An 18,877-nucleotide genomic window follows, 5' to 3' on the forward strand; every position below is an offset into this window, starting at 1 on the left:
TCTAGCCGGGGACAGATGGATCCCAGAGGAAAGGACCAGCTTGTCAGCAGTGCACCAGCTGGCACAGCCAAGAGCAACAGCTTCAGCAACCAAACCAGGGTGTCCTGAATCCAGCACAGCACCTCAGCTGTTCTTGAACTCAGCAGACAAACTCCAAAAGTCACCAACATCCACTGAAATCAGCACTTGAAGCTGCACAACACTCACCAGTTGATTTCATGATTGCTGCCAATCAATGCCCACTCTGCCTTTTGGTTCAAACTCAAGGAGCAGTGACCTGGGCCTTGTGTTGTGTTCACAGGACTGCCCCTGGCTCTGCTCTGCACATCTCAACAAGAGACACCTGCCCTTGCCCAAGGAGAAAGCTGCTTATGCAGAAACACCCCTGATCACTTTTGGGGAGGGACAGAGGAGAATCAATTATTTGATGGTGAAAGGTTCCCTCTTGATTTCCAAAATACAAAAGCAGCACTTTTCCTCCAAAAACAAAGCCAGCATCATTGTTTCTCCACTGTGGGCACACCTACTTGCCACTTTTCTCTTGCTAGGTAAGAACTTCCTTGCTCTTTTTTATCCCTCTCCCTTATCTTCTTGGTGTAATCCAGTGCAGATTGCTTCCATTTCTTTACTGCCTTGAGCCAGTGCCTGCCAACAGCAGCAGCCCAGCTCCAAAGCTGCAGAGCAGCCAGAACAGCTCTCCTGCTCCCACTACATTATCCCAGCAGCACATGGCTCAGCCTGGCAGGGACAAGGCCTCACGCTGCTGTGCTTCTGAGGACTGAGCTCTGCTTCCCCTGTGATCAGCCCTTCTCCCTTGTGCTGGGTCAGGATTATCTCTTGCCATGGCCCCAGCCCACGGGAGGATGCCCAAGTCCTTGGGACAGTTCCTGCTGCAGTTCCCTGACTCCCACCTCAGCCCTTTCCTGGCTGTGCCAAGGAGGCACCAGAGCACTCTGTGCACAGGAGCTGGGAGCACAGCTTGTCCCTCCCAGCAGGGCTGGCAGAGGTGAGCTGAGGCTGCTGCTGCCCACCTGCAATGGATTATTAACACAAGTTTTTACAAGCACTGCTGCTGCTGCAGAATCAGCCAGGCTGGCCCATTCAGGTGGGACATCCCAGAGCAGCTGCTGCCCAAGTCTGATCCATCCCACTGCCTGCCATGGCCCAAGGCACAGGGAGATCTCTGCAGGGAGGAGTCATTCCAGCTCCCAGGCACCACCAAGGGCAGGAGGCATCCTCACACTAAAGCAGTGCCAGCATCAGAGCACAGATTCAGACCTCAGGAAACACCTTTTTTCTCTGCTCCAGCCCAACATGAGGTAGGTGGGGGATGTCCCAGAGACAGCTACAGATGTGCCCACCCAGCTCCTAGGGTCCTTACTTGATGGTCAGGATGGCAGGCATAGGAGATCCAGCCACTCTGAGCTGGAACTCTTCCTCAAAGCTGCCCAACACGGTGGCACTGAAGGAGATCTGCACAGTCTGGCTCCCTCCTGCTGCAATGATGCCCTCCTCGGGTGCAAACTTGAAGCAGGAGCCCACCTTGGTGGCTGAAGGGATGCAGGTGAAGGGAGCATCAAGAGCTCCTTGGTTCATCAGTTTCACCTGCAGCAGCAAGAAAGCAAAGTGGAAATACATGTGGAACCTTCCCTTCTTGGGAGTTATTGTTTCATGATGCCAAGAACAGCCAGAAAAGGCAGAAGATGCTTTGTGCTGCTGAGTGGCAGAAGTCAAAAGATACAACAGGACAAGTTCTGCCTTTGGGTTTTCCTGCAGAGCAGAGGTAACTCCCCAGAACTGCACTCACCCTGGGGTGATCCCATGGACACAGAGCTGTGCACCTCTGCTCAGCATCACCAAGCTCACTGAGAGCTGGCCCTGAGAGCAACATGGGCTGATTGCAGCTGCGTAGGGAATCACCCCAGAGCTGCTGCTGCCCCAGTTAGCACAGCTCCACCAGCACCATCTGCTCATTCACCTTTCCCCACACCATGAAAACAATACATTGGGAATGAGGCATCAGCATCAAAATGTACAGACAGCACCAACTTTTGGTAAGAAAACTCAGGGTGTCTTTCTCTTCCCCAGCCAAGCTTTTGAAAATGTCTGGCATGATGCAGTGCCTCACTTTCTACCCCTTCAGTTGATCTCTCATGGGTTTTTTTGGCAAGCTTGACACTATTGTGCGGGAGGCAAATAGGTAGAAAAATGCTTTGCTTTATTCCCAGGGACACTTTTCTCTTTCTAGAGCCAGAGATGCACCAAGGCTGAAGTGTGCTGAGGGACTGGTCAGCAAGGGAGAGAACTCCCAAGGCTTTCCTGTGCCTTGCAGCAATCAGCAGGAGACACTTGCCTGGAAGCTGTTGCAGTGGGCTGAAGCTCAAAGGCAGCCAGTTTGTGTCAGCTGCTTCTGCAGAGCCCAGGCCAAAGGAACCTTGTGTCTGCACTGCCACAAAAGCCTCTGAACATGCAGCTTTTGGAGCCAGTGCTGGGTTCATGGGCCAAGGGGTTGTGGTGCAGGAAGCCTCCCAGCTGATCCCTAAGGAAGGCTGCCCAAAAGCAGGGACTGGGGCTTCAGGAACAACAGACACACCTTCCTGACCCCCCCCAGATTTGAGCAGGACATCAAATATTCCCTGCTCACGAGTGCCCAGGGTGGCAGGAATTCCACAGCTCCAGCATGCTTGCTGCTGCCTCAGGAGCCATCAGGATCCATCCCAAGTCCTGCTGCTCACCTCATAGACGTGGGGGGTGTTGACAAAAACGTTCCCAAGGTCCAGAGTCTGAGAGCTGAGTTCAACCAAGGGTCCTTGGCCTTCCCCTCGGAGCTGCAGGGGCAGCCTGCTCTCATGGCCTGGGGAGAGATGTCCATTGCAGTGCAATCATTCCCTCTGTTACACTGCATTTTCCAGGCTGCCTCAGTGCTAGTGCCTGAATGAGCTGGATGCAACCAGCTCCTGATGCTGCAGGAGAAGATCTGGACCCTGCGCTCCCCTCAGGAGGTGTCCCTTGGGGCTGACTTCTAATTTCTAACCCATTCCTCAGGCTGCTTTCCAATTTGAGCCACCACTTTGCTGAGTTTAAAACATCTCTGGTGTCCTGGAGTGGCAGGCCAAGGAGTAATGGGTAGAAATTGAAAGAAAGGAAATTGAGGTTAGATATCAGGGAAGGAATTTTTTACTGTGAGTGATTGGAGCAGGTTCCCCAGGGAAGCTGTGGAGGTTCCAGCCCTGCAAGTGCTCCAAGCTAGGCTGGATGGGGCTTGGAGCTTCCTGGTCTAGGGGGAGGTGTCCCTGCTGACCAGGGACTCTTCCCAGCAGTTCCATGGGAGCCCAGTGGGCTCAGGCTTGCACCATGGCTTTACTGAGGGGCAGAGAAGCAGGGCAAAGGAGCTGCACCTGAGATGCTGCAGTAAGCCACACTTCCATACTCCAGTGCTTCCAGGGGTTTGAAGGTCACCTTGATTTCGGCCGAACAATTCGGCCCGATTTCTCCTTCCTACAACAGAGAGAGACAGCAAAACATTGCTCTGCACACTTCACACTGCTTGTTTGCAACCACACTCCTGTAAGCCTTTGTTTAGAGCATCAGTGATGAGTGAACCACCCAAGGAGCCAAGGAAACCCTCCAAACCCAGCTCAACCCAGCGCTGGAAGCTCTCAATGCTCAGCTGATCAGCTCCCACTCTCCACAAGATTCCTGCTGCTCTGACACAAGCTCTTGCTCACATCATGCTGCTGGCAGCCACAGTGGGATGCAACTGCCCCTGTGCACTGGTGGCTCTTGGCCTTAGATGGGCCATAGGAGTGATCAAGAAGAGAACATGATGCCCTTCCTTGAAATGCAAATATTAGTTAAGCTGTTTTGAAAGAAAGCAGAGGTTGGGATTATTCTGGGCTTTACTCCAAGATGAGAAGGGATTTTGCACTGTGCACACACCAGGTACTCATCATCTCTCACAATGCCAGCACTCAGAATCAGGGCTCAGCTTGATGGTAGCACGTGGCAGTTTGCTTGCATCACCAGAAAAGGAAAAGGTTTTGTGTCCCTGTGTGCAGGACAACTCCAAAGGCCCATTTCAGCCTTGCACCCTGGTGTCCAGGCTCACAGATGACACTGGAAGGCAGACTCAGAAATAGTGCAAGGCATGCTTACAGGAGGGGATTGGCATTTCTGGCATTACCCTTGGGCTGAATTTGACCTCCTTTTGCCAGGGAACCATGGCAAGCTTCAGGTCAGTGTGTGAGCTGGCAGTGCTCCAACAGCCTCTGCTGAACCCCATGTGTTGGGGGAGCCCCTGCCTGCAATAACTGCTCCCTGTGACACTGCAGGGACACGCACACAGTGCCTTGAGCAGCTCGAGCCTGACAGCAGAGCTCGGCTTTGTCAGGCTCCCAGCCCTGCCTTGAGCCTGCAGGGCACAAATGCTTTGAGCAGGGAGCTCTGCAGCCACTCCAGAAACTCCATGTCCTCCCTCCCACCACATGGGGCCAGCTGAGGATCTGCCCAGTGACTGCAGCCGGGGGAAGGGGGACGGGGGCAGGGTGCTTGGGAGGAGCAAGTAGAAGAGGAGGAGGAGGAGGAAAATGAGGTTCTCAGCTATCACTTACCATTGGCTCGATGGAAAAAATGTCATGGGAGAACAGCATGGGGTCTTCTGGCACCTTTGCCATCTTCTCCTGGACCATGCTTTTGAAGGAACTAAGGGAAAGAAGAGGGTGTATCACCTTTGGAAAGAGGGGCTGGCAATTCAGGAAATGTTTAGGGATGTTGCCAGGTCATGTAGGAAGAAGATTAGAGAGACAAGAGCCCAATGAGAACCTGAGGAAATCCAGTCATCACAATCGACCTTTCCTTCCCAAAATGCCATCCCTGGCTGGAGTATCAATGGAACTGGAATGCTGAGTGCTGAGCTCCTGAAGGCCAGGGACACACACCCCAGTGCCGGGGATGGTTTACTTGGCCCAAAACATTCAAAAGCACCAACACCCCCCTGAGGCCAAACATTAGTTTCACTCTTGGGCCATGGATCTCACTGAAATGCATCTTTCAAACCAACCTCCTCTTCTCTTCATTCTCTTCTTCCTCACTAGGAAAAGCCTTCCACTGGAAGTGGGCTGTGATGTTACTCCTGTTCTCAATGAACACAGTTCTGTGGCTTGACATGGAGATGAAAGTCTTGTCAAGCTCCACGGAACTTGTGCTCAGCCCAACGTTGACATCCACAGCTTCTCCGTGGAGCTTTGTGTGGATAATTTCTTCCCCTGGAACAAAGCAAAGGGGAGTCTTTGCTCAGCTCACTGCCTGATGGAAGCACAAGGAACGGAGCAAACCACAGGGCACAGAAGAAAGTGTCCCAGTTTTGAGCTGAATGAGCAGTTCTGTGAATCAGTGCATTTATCCCATCCTGACAGCTCTGTGTTAGAGTGTGGGGATGTCCTGGGCAGCTCCTTAAACACCTTATTTCTGAGGGTGTTTGTGGAGATTTGGCCCCAAGGTGACAGTATGGACAGGGAGATTGGTCCATGTGCTCTGGTGACCACTCAGATCACCAGGATTTCTGCATCCAAGTCCTTCAGGTGACAGGGCTGAGGAGCCTTGCTCAGTCCTGCCTTGCCCAGACTCTCCCTGGGCATCCCACCAGACTCTGTCTCTCCTGATCCCTTGGATCCCTTGTTGCTGACCAGCAAATATGCCTGGGGGCAGGTGGGCAGCAAAAGGAGGCCCAGAGGAACAAGTGAAGTGACAGCCCCCAGCAGGAGGGGACACAGGGGAGGAAATACAACCAGCCTGTCTCTGCAATGTGACAAACCACTGCAAAATGAACACCATGAAAATCATCATCATCATCATCATCATCATCTCCCTGGCCAAAGCCACAGCCACATCAGTCTTGAAATATTTGATATTGTTCTGATCTGAAAAACCAAGCTGCAGCATTGCAAATGAAATAAAAAAGGGACAAAGATGAGTAAGTACAGAGCAGCTTCTCCATTAAGACAGAATGGGATTCCTCAGTGTAGAAATCAAATGGGAGACAGATGTGAGAGGTTTGCAACAGCAGGAACAGCCTGGGAAATGGGGACAGGGAAAAATTTGTTTGGGTTTGTCACAAAAAAAAGAACTAGAGCACCTGAAAATGTTGTTAGACAGAAACTACATCTATGTCTAAGGGCCACAGAGAAAAAGGGTCTGTGGCAAGCCAGGGGAGAAGACACACATGGGACAGAGGTGTGCAAGAAATCCACTGCATTGGAGAGAGTCTGATGGAGACCTCACCTACAGCACTGCCCAGGAATCAAATAAAACTTCAGCCAGGCATAGCCACATGGGAGTGGAGAATCAGGGATCCTCTTTCCTCCACTCAGCAACTCCCAGCACAACAGGAGTCCAAAATCTCTGCCTGTTAGAGGGGATTCACTTTCTCAAGCCCCTAAAGACCAAGGAGTTCTCAGTTTGCTTTGGGGTGAAGCTGAGCAGGGGAGGTACCTCTGGAGGGAATGCAGGGGATGGGACAGCAGGGAGCCATGGTGCAGAACTGTCCTGTGCCCGTGCAGGGCCCAGCACTCACCTGTGCTGCAGCTCACTGCCAGGGAGCCCCAGTGGTCACCGCTGGCCCGCGGGTGAAATCCCACTGTCACCTGCACGGTGTCACCAGCGCCCAGAGCTCCTGTGGCCGGCACCACGGAGAAAGGACTGCAACACAGAGAGAGGGAGCAGGGCTGGGGGGACACCTGGCCAGGAGATTCCTTCTGCACTGCAGCTCACTGCAGCTCCCTGGGGCAAGCAGGGAGCAAACCAAGCACAGGCAGCAGAAGACAGCCAGAACAGACAGCATCAGAAACAGCCACTGAGCCACTGCTGAGGAGATCCAGCCCTCACCAGATCCTGGGGCTAAAATGACCTCAGCTCCCCCATACTCTGCATCCAGCTCTCTGCAATGAGGCTCAAGGGTCCCACTGCCACCAATCCCATCAGAGAATGGTTTCTGAAGAGCACAGAGAGGGTTCAGAGCTATCTGCATGACGACTTGACACTGACTGCCTCAGGAATTTCTCTTTTCCTGCTGCCTATGAACCTCATCTCAGGAGATGCAAACGTTAGGGCACTCCCTGTCCTGGCAGATTACAGCCTAGCAATCAGACAGGGAGAAGGAACTATTCCCTGAAGACCAAGGAATAGTTACTGTTGCAGTGTGGTTCTTTGGTTTCTTTTCCATTGAAAACATCCTGATTTAGCCAAAAAGACACATTTTATCAGCATTTCAATGAGAGCTTCCTTTTCTAAGAAAAGGAGCAATAGAAACTCTGAAAGAGTGCAACTGCAGATTAGAGCAATACAGTGACCTGGAAACAAGACCCAAAAGGAGGATGCCATTTACAGTCCGAAGGGTACAATCCCAGCTCAATGAAGCACCATCAGCAGGAGCACATCAAGGAAACAGAACAGGAGGTTTCTGTGTATTTACCAGCAATGCAGTCTGGGACTCTGGGTTGTCATGCAGGCTGGTAACTGCTTGCTTGGCCCACCAGACAAACTCTGTGCAATGTGTTGGAAATAATTATGCAACTGTGTTGGTGCACACTTTGGATTTACCAGGAGCAATCAGCATTGATCACCAGGTAAAGAGCTCTTGCCTGACAAACACAAGACTCTGTGCTTTGATGCTCAGGGACAGCCCAGGGGAAAAGTGCTTCTGCCCAGCAGCTGCTGGGCTTTGTGCTCTTCTACAGCCCCACTGAGCAAACAAAAGTTCCTGGCCTTGGTGCTTTGCTGCTGGTCAATCTGTCACTTCAAAGTGTCTTCTGGGGACTTTGGTGATGAATGCATCACACACAAAAACAAAGAGAACATCTGGCAAGCTGAGCTTTGCTCATGTCAGCAGTGACAGCTGATGAACTTGCTTCAGGTTCTGCTCATGAAGGACCTCTTGCTGCAATGATGGGCTGAGCTGTTCCCATTGCCACTGGGGAGAACATCACTGCTGGCTGGTGGAGAAGCCTTGGGCCACCAATGTTTATGGGCTGGACGTGAGACTTTGGAGGGAGGGGAGGAAAGACAAGGCCCCAGCAGCCCCAGAGCCAGATCAGTGCACGTGCTCCTGCATCTGCCCCGGGGCTGATGCCAGCCCTGCTGCAGCTCTCTGCTGGGGCTCGGGGGATCAGTGCCTGCTGGGGGCAAGGCACAGGATTCTTCCCTTAGTCTTTTGCCAGAAATTTCATCAGAACAGAGAAGTTGCCAGTTAGGGGAATCCCTGGCCAGGCTTCAGCACTCCCTTCCATTCCATTCCCTTCCCACTCCTGCCCCCTGTTACATGCTCCTGCCCTCAGATGGCAGGATGGGAAGAACATTCCTGGAGGTGACTTCAGGGCTTGCCTGAGAAAGAAGGTGTCTTCTTTTTTTCAAATTATCAGGAGAAGAGGATCCAGCCAAGTCCAGGACTCAGTTTCAGGCCGAAAAAACTGAGTGCAATTCAGCCCCTTCACCTGCTACATCCCACCCTGGGCTGGACCCACCAGACTCTTCTGTTCCTGCTGTAGCAGTCATCTCTCAACTCCTCTGAATTTCAGCCAACAGCACTAAGCTGTTCCCTGAGCCCACAGATAGAAGAGCTGTGCAGGAGACATCCCTGACACTGTAATAACCAAATGAAAACCACTGCCAAGAGATGGGGCTGGCAAGCTCAGTTTTGGCCTTTTCTCTGTTCATTGTGAGCTGCTCCTTAAGACACTTCTCACCCTGTTAGATCCATCCTCTCAATGAATCACTACTGCAACTGACAGGCAGAAAAGATAAGGGACGGAGGGGGTTTTCTTGAAAAACACGTTGTTTTCTTCTGCTTTTTAGCTAGGTCCATTGATATGTTTGTTCCCTTCTATGGCATCTAAAGCCAGGTCCAGATCTCCCAATGGCACCTTGCAGTCCCCAGACTCTGCTCTTGCTTTCAGCAGTGTGTTTGCTCAGATGATTGCCAGAGGTCCCCTCCAGGACCACTGGAAAGCCACGTGCCTGTGGCCTCTCAGGGAATGGGTCTATTTGGCTGACAGTGCTGAGGAAGCATTTCAGAAGCTGCTTGTGCTCAGGAGGGCGCAAGCCAGCTACCAACATGTTCCAGCAGCCTCCAGGAAATCTGGGACCGAGAAAGCTCCAAGGCCACTGAAAGCAAGAGCAGATGCCATCCATCCTGCTCCCTTCCAGCCAGGCTGCAGGCCAGCAGCTGCAATGCTCTGGTTCCTTTTGCTGCTCTTTCCCAGCTCTGCTGTCACCCAAAGGTGTTTTGCACAAGGACAGATGAGCTGCCTCACCTCTGGGTGCTCAGCTGGTAACGAGCTGCCTGGGTACCGACATTGCGCACCAGCAGAGTCTTCTGGGTGCTGCCCTGGACTGCACACTTGGAGAAATCCAGCTGGGCAGGGAAGTCCAGGACAGCTCGGGCACCAATGGCCCGGATGGGCACAACGATCCTTTCCCTTGATGTCATGCAGACCAGCTGGTGGCAATAATCCTGCAGGAAAAGAAACTGCCTCAGCACAGGGCATTTAGTGCCATCCCCATGGCAGAAGAAAAACTTATTGTTCATTTTAGGGTGCAATAGGTAAATTGATGCTCCAAGGGCATCGATTTACCTATTGCACCCTAAAATGAGCACTAAGTTCTACTAATATGTCACATTTTAAAGGCACCGGGGCACTTTTGCAAAACCTATCTCTGTGGCATTCAGCTCTTGTATCACTAGGTCATACCCATACCCTAGGCCACCAAAATTTTACTCTAAATTTTAATGATTGTTAAACAATTCCTAAGTTCATTCTAAAGAACATGGTGCTTGGGAACACAGGACATTCCTCTAGGTTTCTATATTCCAACTGTCTGAGAATAGGACAAAGTCTTCAACTGGCTCTAAGCAGCAAAAGGAAGATGAGAAAACAGCTGCACCCAAAGAGATCCTGCACCTCTGGCCTGCTGTAGAAACATCAGTTGGCTCAGAACTCCTCTCTAACTTTGCCTCTCCTACCAAGCCAGGAGAAGAACAGTGCCAAGAGGTAGCAGGATGCTGTTGGAAAGGGCCTCTCTTTGTTTCCCTGCAAGGTTTCCTCCCTTCCATGCCATGTCCTAAACCCTTCCCTATGAACAAGCCTCCAGATCAGAACATGAACCCTCCAGATCCCAGCACTGAGATCAGACTTGCCAGGGCCTCAGCACTGCTGTTCAAACCTCCCCACAAAAGCACCTTTGGCACGGGATGGGTGCCAGCTGACAGAGCAAGCACAGGGACAGGCATGAAGACAGAGCCCCAGCAGTGTCACTGCCACAAGCCCTGGGCTCACAGCTCTGCCTGCAGCTTGTACCTGCCCTGCACGAGCTCCTTCAGGCAGGTGTCCCAGTCCCCTGCAGCTCAGCAACCTCCTGCTGACCAAGGGCACCCAGAGCCCAGTGTGCCTGTGCCAGGCCGGGCTCACGGGCACAGCACATCCTCTGCCCTGGCCCTGCAGCTGTACCATGCTCACTTGTGCTCTGGGACAGCACAGCTGCAAGGCTGGAGAGCAGAGGGGGTGAAAAAGCACCGTCTTTGCTCCAGCCCAGGGGCAGGCAGGGAAGCTGGTGCCAGTCAGCAAGGAGGAAAGCTCTCTGACCTCTTGGTTCCTCTGGTGTTTTCCATCATAATGAAACCCCTTCCCCTAGACCTAGAGATGGCCCAACATCTATCAACAGCCCTCTGTCATTTCCATCCTGTTCCCTCTGCATCTTCCCTTGGCAATGCTCAGGGATGTGCAGGGAGGGGAAGCAGAGCCTGTCAGGCCTGGCTGCAGTGCCTGCCAGTAGGGGCCAAGGTGTGACTGGCTGCAGGCTGCCTGCCCATGGCCTGAAGCCAAGCTCACAGCATGCAATGGGCTGGAGCCAGAGTGCAGGGAAAACAATGGCTGTGCAGATCATTCTGTGCTTTGGCTCCTCCACTCTCACCTTGTTCTCGGTGGGGCTGAAGCGGATGCGCACAGGGGCAGAGGCGCCTGCTGGCACCACATGGTACACATCCCTGGGGCACGCCAGCTGGAAATAAGGGCAGCTCTCCATGGACACCTTCACCAGCCAAGGAATCTGCAGCAAAGACACCAAATGATCATTGTGCCACTTGTGCCAACAGGACCAGAGGAGACCTGTCCGTGCCCTGCTGGCATCCCTCCTTGGCCCCTTCCCAAAGCACTTTCAGCTCTGCAGGCACAGGCACATCCTTCACAAGGGTGAACTGGAATCCCTTCTGTCTGCCTCCAGCATTTTGGCCAGGGCCAGTAGGGCAGTGCCTGCTGGCAAGGAAGGGCTGAGCAGGTCAGCACCAGGAGGATGGAGACAGAGCACCTGAACCAAGTCATCTGCCTATTCAACAAGGCCAAAAAACCTGCTGGCTTCTGCCTCCACACAGCCATGCAGTTGTCATGTTCCAGAGGGGAATGTGCTCCCTGAAAGCAAACCAGCACATTGTCCTGGGGGAAGGAAGAAATTCCCTTCTAGCAAATCTAGCTTTGGTAAGGATGTTGTGGGGATACAGTCAGGCAGGCAGAGCAGCAAGAGAGGAGACCAAGCCCTGTGGCCTTACTGGGAAGAAAAGCAAACCTGAAAAGCAAAAGAAGGAAGGAACACAGCAAGACAACCCCTAAAACAAGGAGATGGCAAAGAGAATTGCAATGCCCATTAAATCCCCAGTAAAGCAGCAAGGAAGAATCATTAAACCATGAGAGCAATCAGCTTGCCAAAAGTGACAGAAACACAGACAGGCTGTGCCTGTTGACTGTGGGCTTCAAAGGCCTTTTCTGCCTGGAGAAACATGACCAGCACTGACTGACAGTGTGGTTCCAGGATAAAAAGCCAGTCTTGGCTCTCCAGGCCTTCTTGCTGCCTGTGCAGGCAGGCCGGGCTGCTGGGCATTCCTGCCTGCAGCCAGCAGGCCAGGTTCTGCCCTCTGGCATTCACAGACACAGCAAACATGCATTTTCTGGCACACTGAGAGCATCAACCCCTGAGCACCAAAATGCTCTCCAAAAGTCTAAACCAGATGATTTGGATTCCCTCCTGTCTCCTCCCACCAGCCCACACTTGGCACAAGCCCCCCTTGAGAAAATAATTCCCTGACTGAAATTCCAATGGTCTCAAGTTTTCCTCTTTACGCTGGAACACAACTGCTGACATTTTTCAACTTTTCCCCCCTCTCAGCTCTCTTGGCAAAATGCAAAACAATCCCAATTTCTTCAAGTGAACGTGGAAACCTCCAGGAGCACATGGCTTTGGATCTGCTGTGGTTCTCCAAAGGGAAAGCAGAGCACTCTGTTCCTTTTGGAAAAGCTGAGCAGAACTGGATGAAGCTGAGCAGGAGCCTGAAGTGGCACCTAAAGGCCTCTCACTGCTTCTGCTCCATCAGCCTGATTGCAGGGCTCTTTCAGAACACGTCTCCTGCAGTGCCAATGCCATTGATGAGAAGTGATTCCAGCACAAAGTGCAGAAGACTCAGCCCCTGAGCTTTGACTGTCAGCTGCACAAAGGGAGCCAAACTGGCTGAGAGAGGCAGAGACTCCTACCAGGAGCCAAGATTAATTAAGGAGACACAGGGTGTGGGATAGACTCAAGGCACAGCATGAGAGCAGGAAAGAACTGTACAGCCCTCAACATTCCTGTCAATGCAGAGCTTGCAAGAGAAGGAAACTCCTTTGGGATAGAGACCATCACTGCATGGCCAAAATCAGGGGACAATTCCCAGCACAGGAAGATTTCCAGCATCTTGCAGAACAAGGTGCTGAGACATTTTCTTCTGCATGTGCTGCAGCAGACAACTTGCTTTGCTGTACACTGGGGAATGACAGCACTCTCCTCTTCCAGCACAGTGTTAAAGCTTTGGGTGCCAGCACTTACCTTGTCCTTATTAATGAGAGACAGCTCCATCTCAGAGACCTCCCGAGCGACGAAGTTCTGAAATACCAGCTCTGGTGGGGAAACCCCAAACCAGCTCTGTTTCGGGGCAGCTGACGGCAGCTGGAGAGGTGAGAGAGAGCAGGGAGAGCTTCAGCTGCTGGGAGGAAGGTTCATGAAGGAAAATCTTCCACTGATCCCCAGGGAAGTACAGACTCTGGGCGAGCACGTCTGCCCAGCCCACACTGGGCAAACAGTGGCTCACCCACCTCTGCTCTGAGTGATCCAGAGCTGCTGGGCCACACAGAGCAGGCTCAGGCCAAGCTGCTCTTTTGGCATCTATTTCTCCAGGTTTCTTTCTCCACAATGCCAGGCAGCACTTCCCTTAAGCACAGCCCTGTGCCCATGTGGTCACAGAGCTCTGGGGCACTGACTGAGCACTCATGGAGTAAGTAAAACCCATGGATTTACAGGAGACTCCATGGGAAACAATTCTGGGATGTCCTTTATTCTGAGACAGGGAAACCCAGGCCCACACAACTGCAAATATCTTTTTTGCTCTAGAACTTAAACATCAGAAGAAGAGCACAGGACCAGAGGAGGTCAAAAGCAGGTCTCCTATGGGACTTCACAGCAGACACATTCTGCTGAAGGGAATGGCTGCAGCACACTGTCCCTTAGTTGTGCCCTTCCCTGAGGTGTTCCCAATGCCCCTCTCCAGGACAATCCTTAACCACTTTGTTCCATGTCTCCTGCTGCCAATTTCCTGCTCAACAGCCCACCTTGGTCACCTACCCCTTTGGACTGTGCTTTCTACTGAGCCAATCCTGCCAGAAAAGCAGCTTTAAACACACCTCTAAGTAGGCACTGATCCTGATAAAGCACATCCATTCCTCTCTGCCCAGGGCCAGTCCCCTGCACATCTGGCAGCCTGCATAATCTAACACCCTGTAAGGGTCCAACACATTCTTCCAGCCCAAAGCAGGAATGCAATTTGTTTTGCTAAATCTGAAGTAATTCCTGCACATCCTTGGCCTTCAAAGGCCAACACTGCCACTCTGGAGGGAATCCTGTGACCCCAAGCATTTGATAGTGACCACACCAAAGCTAGAGGAGGCTCTCTCAGCAGGAGAATGGCAAATGGCAATGTTGTGCCTTTGTGTCCCCAGCCTTCCCCCATTAGCAATGGCAGCTACACTCCAGCACAGCCCAGCAGCTCCAGCAGAGGTTATTTGTGTAACTTAGTGCACACCAGGACTCCCAGTCCACCCCTTCCAGCAGTTTGCAATGACAACAGCACCTGGACACTGAGCTGTTTTGCTGGAGGCAAGCCTGTCACAAGCACACACCCCCTTCAAACTTCATGTTCAACAGAAAGGAAAAGAGCAGGAAAAGGCTACCTTTGGACCAGTCTCACTCCTGTCTGGAAATGGGCCAATTCTGGGCAGAATACTCCCCCCAGTGCTGGCCTCCTTCTTCCTGCTGGGAGTCTTCTCCCTCTGGAACTTAGAGGGAAGCAGCTGAAAGGCAAAAATACACCAGCTAGAGCCTCAGAGATGGCTTGTTCAGAAAGGCTTTTCTTGAACAAGTGGCACTGGTGAATAACTTGTGATCACAGCCACTAGGACAGTCCTGGGAGCCCTGGAAGTTTCCTGCTGAAATCCTTAGCATCAGTAAATTAATAATACAGAGTGCAATACACACACTCCAGCCACATGGCTCCGTCCCATTGGCTTCTCCAGGACAGGATGGGACATGGTTGGGGATTTCTGCTCTTTGGGCATTTGTTTCCTCTTACATTTCCTTGGATTGAGGCAGTGACCTTTCCAGAAAATGGGCAGGAGCTCTCAGAACTGCCTGAACTCCATCCCTGCACAACACTCAGAACTCACAGCAAGGAGATATCGCTGCTGGCTGAGTCCAACAGATGCAAGAAAACAAAGCTGTACCAAGAGGGAGGTGCACAGGAATGTGTCCAGGTTTTGGTTCTCCCTGTTAAATTGCTTTCTCTGTCTGGGCTGACAGAGCCCTCCACAGAAGAAAACAGAGGGATCTCCTTGACAGAGCCTCAGCACTGGGGCATCTTCAGCCAAGGGAGATCCAGACAGCAAGGGACCTTTGTGGCCATGGCTCCAGTGCTGCCTGCAGGGCTGGATCTGTGCCCACACAGCAGCTGGGAGAGAACAGCTGCTTTGGAAGCTCTTCCAGCTGGGACCAGCCATGGCTCCCAAGGCTTTGGGCAGAGTTTGAGGTTTCCTCCCCGACATGCCCGGGTGGCCAAGGGCAGGATGGTCAGAGCAGCACAGGTGAGTGCCCAGTCTGACAGAAGGAATTCCTGTGGCAAAGGGAAAGGGACAGAACACCTGCTCAGGGCTTCAGCTGTACATTGGTTTCACTTGGCTCCACTGGCACAGCCAGGCAAGACACAACTGAAGCATCCCACAGTGTTCCCTGCTGCACCAGGACAGCCCCCAGCAACAGGAGCACGGCACAGAGGGCTGGGGAGGGGCTCTGCAGCTTCACAGCGCTGCTGGACAACAGGGCCAGGGAGAGCAGGGACACCAGGGCAGGTGCCAGCCTTAACACAGCCCCAGTGGCCACTCACAGTGTCTGGCTTCAGCCTTTCCCTGAGCAAAAGACGAGGTGGTGGTGTCTTCTTGGGCAATCCAGACGCCATCTCCAAGGGATGATGTCACAGAGGGCGACAGTGCCTCAACAAAACTGGAAGGAGCAACAACGGAACTCTGAAAATCCACAACCCAATCCATGGCAGTTTCAAGGCATATACTGGTGCTAAACAATTTGATATGATTTGAAAGTAGCTGAGTGCTTGTTTGGCATAAATAGCTAGTATTGTTAGGCCTCTAGTTGGACTTTATTTGAGCTATATGGCTGCCTTGTGCAACTTAAATATGGATTGTACTGAAACCTGGAGCTCAGAAGATGAATATTAAGAATAGTTGGAACAGACCAAGCTGTAGCTTAAATATTACTTAAAAATAGCTAGAGTGGGCCTCCTCTTCTTTAGGCTAAAGCACCCCTGCTCTCTCAGCTGCTTCTCACAGGACTTGGGAGAGACTGAAATGTAATGGCTAATGGCTTAAATCTTGTTAGGAAGGACTTTTTGCCCATTCTGACAAAACTGAATCAAGAATCTGCCACCACTGAAGCCCACCCCTCCCTGAAAATGCCTCCTTATTCAAACTTGGGACTGTGAGTTAAGCCACCTAAGGGAACTTGAGACAAGATCAAGGAGACACTATTGTCCTCCTAGCTCAGGTCTGGGGAGAACTAAACAAGGCTAATTGAGAAAAATGTATCCACAACCAAGCCAAACCCAGCAGCTGTCCTGAAAATCAGCTCTCTCTGCCTTCAGGCTGGGGAAGTCATAGCTACAGACTCATCTGCTGAGGCCAGCTTTGCACACAAACCTCCCATCAACATAGGGGGAAAGAGGAAATTTTGGGCTTGTGGCACAACCTCTGGTAAGGGGCAGTGGACACCCATCCTCCCTCAGACAATCTGGCTCAGCTCTAAAACCCCCCAGCCCCAGAAGGCCACATCCAGGGGACATTCCCATCAGGGGCAGCTGACGGGGTGTCAGAACCCATCAAAGACCTCCAGAGTGCCCCCAGACCCATTCCTGAGGCCTTGCACCAGGTGACTGCATGGCATGCAAAGGAACACAACAGATCTGAAAATCCACAACCCAATTCACAGCAGGCTCAAAAGGATATACTGGTGCTAAAGATTTTATCTTATTTGAAAGTAGCAAGAGACAGAGTCCAACTTGCCCCACCCCAGGCAGGAACCTGGGCAGTCCCACCTTGCCCAAATCTGCATGAATCCATTGGAGTCTCATGTTTTGTGACACCTCACCACAGAGAAGACCAGAAGAGGATTTCATGGAATGCCAGTGAGATCCATGCAATGGTGATACTTTCTACTTTCTATTTAATTGGCCACTCTCTTTCTCTCCCCCTCCCCAACTCCCTTCTCTATTTCTCTCTCTCTCTCTTCCTCACATTTGCTGTTACATCAAATCCAGACAATTGACTTTGGCATATGGTCCTGTTTGCACCTTAATTCAGGAGCATCTCCCTAATAATTTTAAGAACCAGACCATAACAACCCACAGACACCTGAGTAGAACTCATTCACCTTTAAGCAGTTTAAGTCATCACTATAGGGAAAAAAAATGCCTATAGACTACTACATTTAGGAAATTCTGCATTTCTTCAGGGGAAAAAAAGCACCATCAGTAGACCATATATCGTTCATCTATTCAGCTGCACATTATCCCATCCTCTGTTTCCTTTTGGAATTCTCTTTCAGAGCACAGATGGGACAAAACAAAAAAGCACAATCAATCTTTACCTTCAAATGAAATTGAGGACTCCTCGCTGGCAGAGACCAATGCCCTGCGAGTCCAGGGATGGCTGGCAGAGACAATCTCTGTGCACAAGACCCTTAGTGAATCGCTGAGTGCAGCCGTTGCACGAGCCCAGGCTGCGAACAACCAGCCCGGAGCGCGCTCTGCGGCAACTGAGGCGGCGGCGCCGTCACAGCCGCTGTGGCCGCGCCCGCGGTTCCCCGGCAACCGCAGCACCCGATTGTCGGGGCCGGGCCGGGGGCGGTGACGCCGGGCGGGCCTCGGTCCCCGCTCCTTCCAGCCCTGCTGCCCCCTCGGTCCCCGGCCGGAGGGGGAGGAATCCGCTCCGGGGCCCGGAACGTGACGGGCCACAGCGGCAGCGCTCGATATCGCCGGGGCCTCGGCCCCAGCTCCGGGCTGCTCCTGCACAAGGAAGGTGCGGCCGGGGGGGAACCCAGGCTCTCGACACTTCCCATAAGTGTCTTAAATCATGCACTTCAATTAAAACAGTGAGATGATTGCACAGAAAGAAGGAGTGTTCAGCCTTGAAGTGGAGGGAGAAGCAAAGGCTCTGATCTGTCTGTCCAAGTGGCTCGACTTTGTATTCAGTTCCCTTCAATCCCGTGTCTCAGATCTTTGCCCTTCCGTGCAGCAATGCACACTAGAATAGCACAGAGGGGGAAGCATGTCCAAGTGGCTGGTAACGATTTTAGTCGGGGGAAGGGAGAAAAGGACAATTTCTTCTGCAAAATCATATCTATTCTTGCTTTTCCTGTGCACTTCAGAAGAACCTGAGAACCTCCTGGACAGTCACTAGAAAGACTGACTGGATACCTGATGCTTAAAGCAACTGTTTCTACAGAGCATTGTGGTTACTTGACAGACACAGGGATATTCCACACAATTTCTTTTGAGATCTACTAAAAGCAGATCTAGAATGCTACTTGAAGTCATCTTCCCAGGGCTGACAGACTCTCAGATTCTGAAAACCTCTATGGTTGACAGTATGAAGAAATATTATGAGTGTTGTCATTCTAGTATGGAGGCAACTGAGGTGGTGTTAGAAAAGCTATGGAAAGAGCTGAATTTCCTTCAAACATAAAGTAAGAAACAGGGAATCCATCAGACTTGATGACTGCATGGCAAGAGCCATAAAACCTTTTTATAATTATCTGAGCAGTGAAGATGGCAGTGCCCTGGTCCCTTTCCCAGCTGAAGAAACAGTTAATTTTTCAGCAGCTGGATAAGGATTACTTCCTGCATTTGCTTCCTCCCATTCCAAACTTCAAGCCAAACAAGCACCTGTCAGCATACACTGCCTATTGACCCAAATGAGTTGAAGATGTTAGTTAGTGGCTTTATCCTTGTACCTTACAAGGATCTACCTCTTACCATCCCTTGGTTTCTTGTCTTTTATTTTGGAAAGCAGAGCTTTCATTGTTCCACCAGTCTCAATCATGTCCTGAAAGACATAAAAAAGGAAATGATCTTTCAGGTTGGAAAGGAAACCAGACTGTCAGTGGATGAAATGAGAGCATACCAACCTGGCAGCAGAGTAAGATACTTTATTTTATGCAGTATGTATTAATTTGAAAAGAAGGGGAAAAA

General features: G+C 51.6%; 1 protein-coding gene across 1 annotated transcript in view; it reads right to left on the bottom strand.

The window, feature by feature from the left end:
- Positions 1–15,574, bottom strand: part of LOC132334648 (hydrocephalus-inducing protein-like) — a 30,408-nt gene extending 14,834 nt beyond the window's left edge. Inside the window, exons 1-8 of the mRNA XM_059860744.1 lie at positions 15,503–15,574; positions 12,901–13,020; positions 10,963–11,097; positions 9,306–9,505; positions 6,588–6,696; positions 3,399–3,498; positions 2,736–2,854; positions 1,382–1,605 (exon numbers count right to left, since the gene is read on the bottom strand). Coding sequence (XP_059716727.1) covers positions 1,382–1,605; positions 2,736–2,854; positions 3,399–3,498; positions 6,588–6,696; positions 9,306–9,505; positions 10,963–11,097; positions 12,901–13,020; positions 15,503–15,574 — 1,079 coding nt within the window. The remainder of the gene's footprint in view (positions 1–1,381; positions 1,606–2,735; positions 2,855–3,398; positions 3,499–6,587; positions 6,697–9,305; positions 9,506–10,962; positions 11,098–12,900; positions 13,021–15,502) is intronic.
- Positions 15,575–18,877: the final 3,303 nt, after the last annotated feature.

The sequence above is a fragment of the Haemorhous mexicanus genome, chromosome 16 (assembly GCF_027477595.1).
Source record: "Haemorhous mexicanus isolate bHaeMex1 chromosome 16, bHaeMex1.pri, whole genome shotgun sequence".
Classification (NCBI taxonomy): Eukaryota; Metazoa; Chordata; class Aves; order Passeriformes; family Fringillidae; genus Haemorhous; species Haemorhous mexicanus.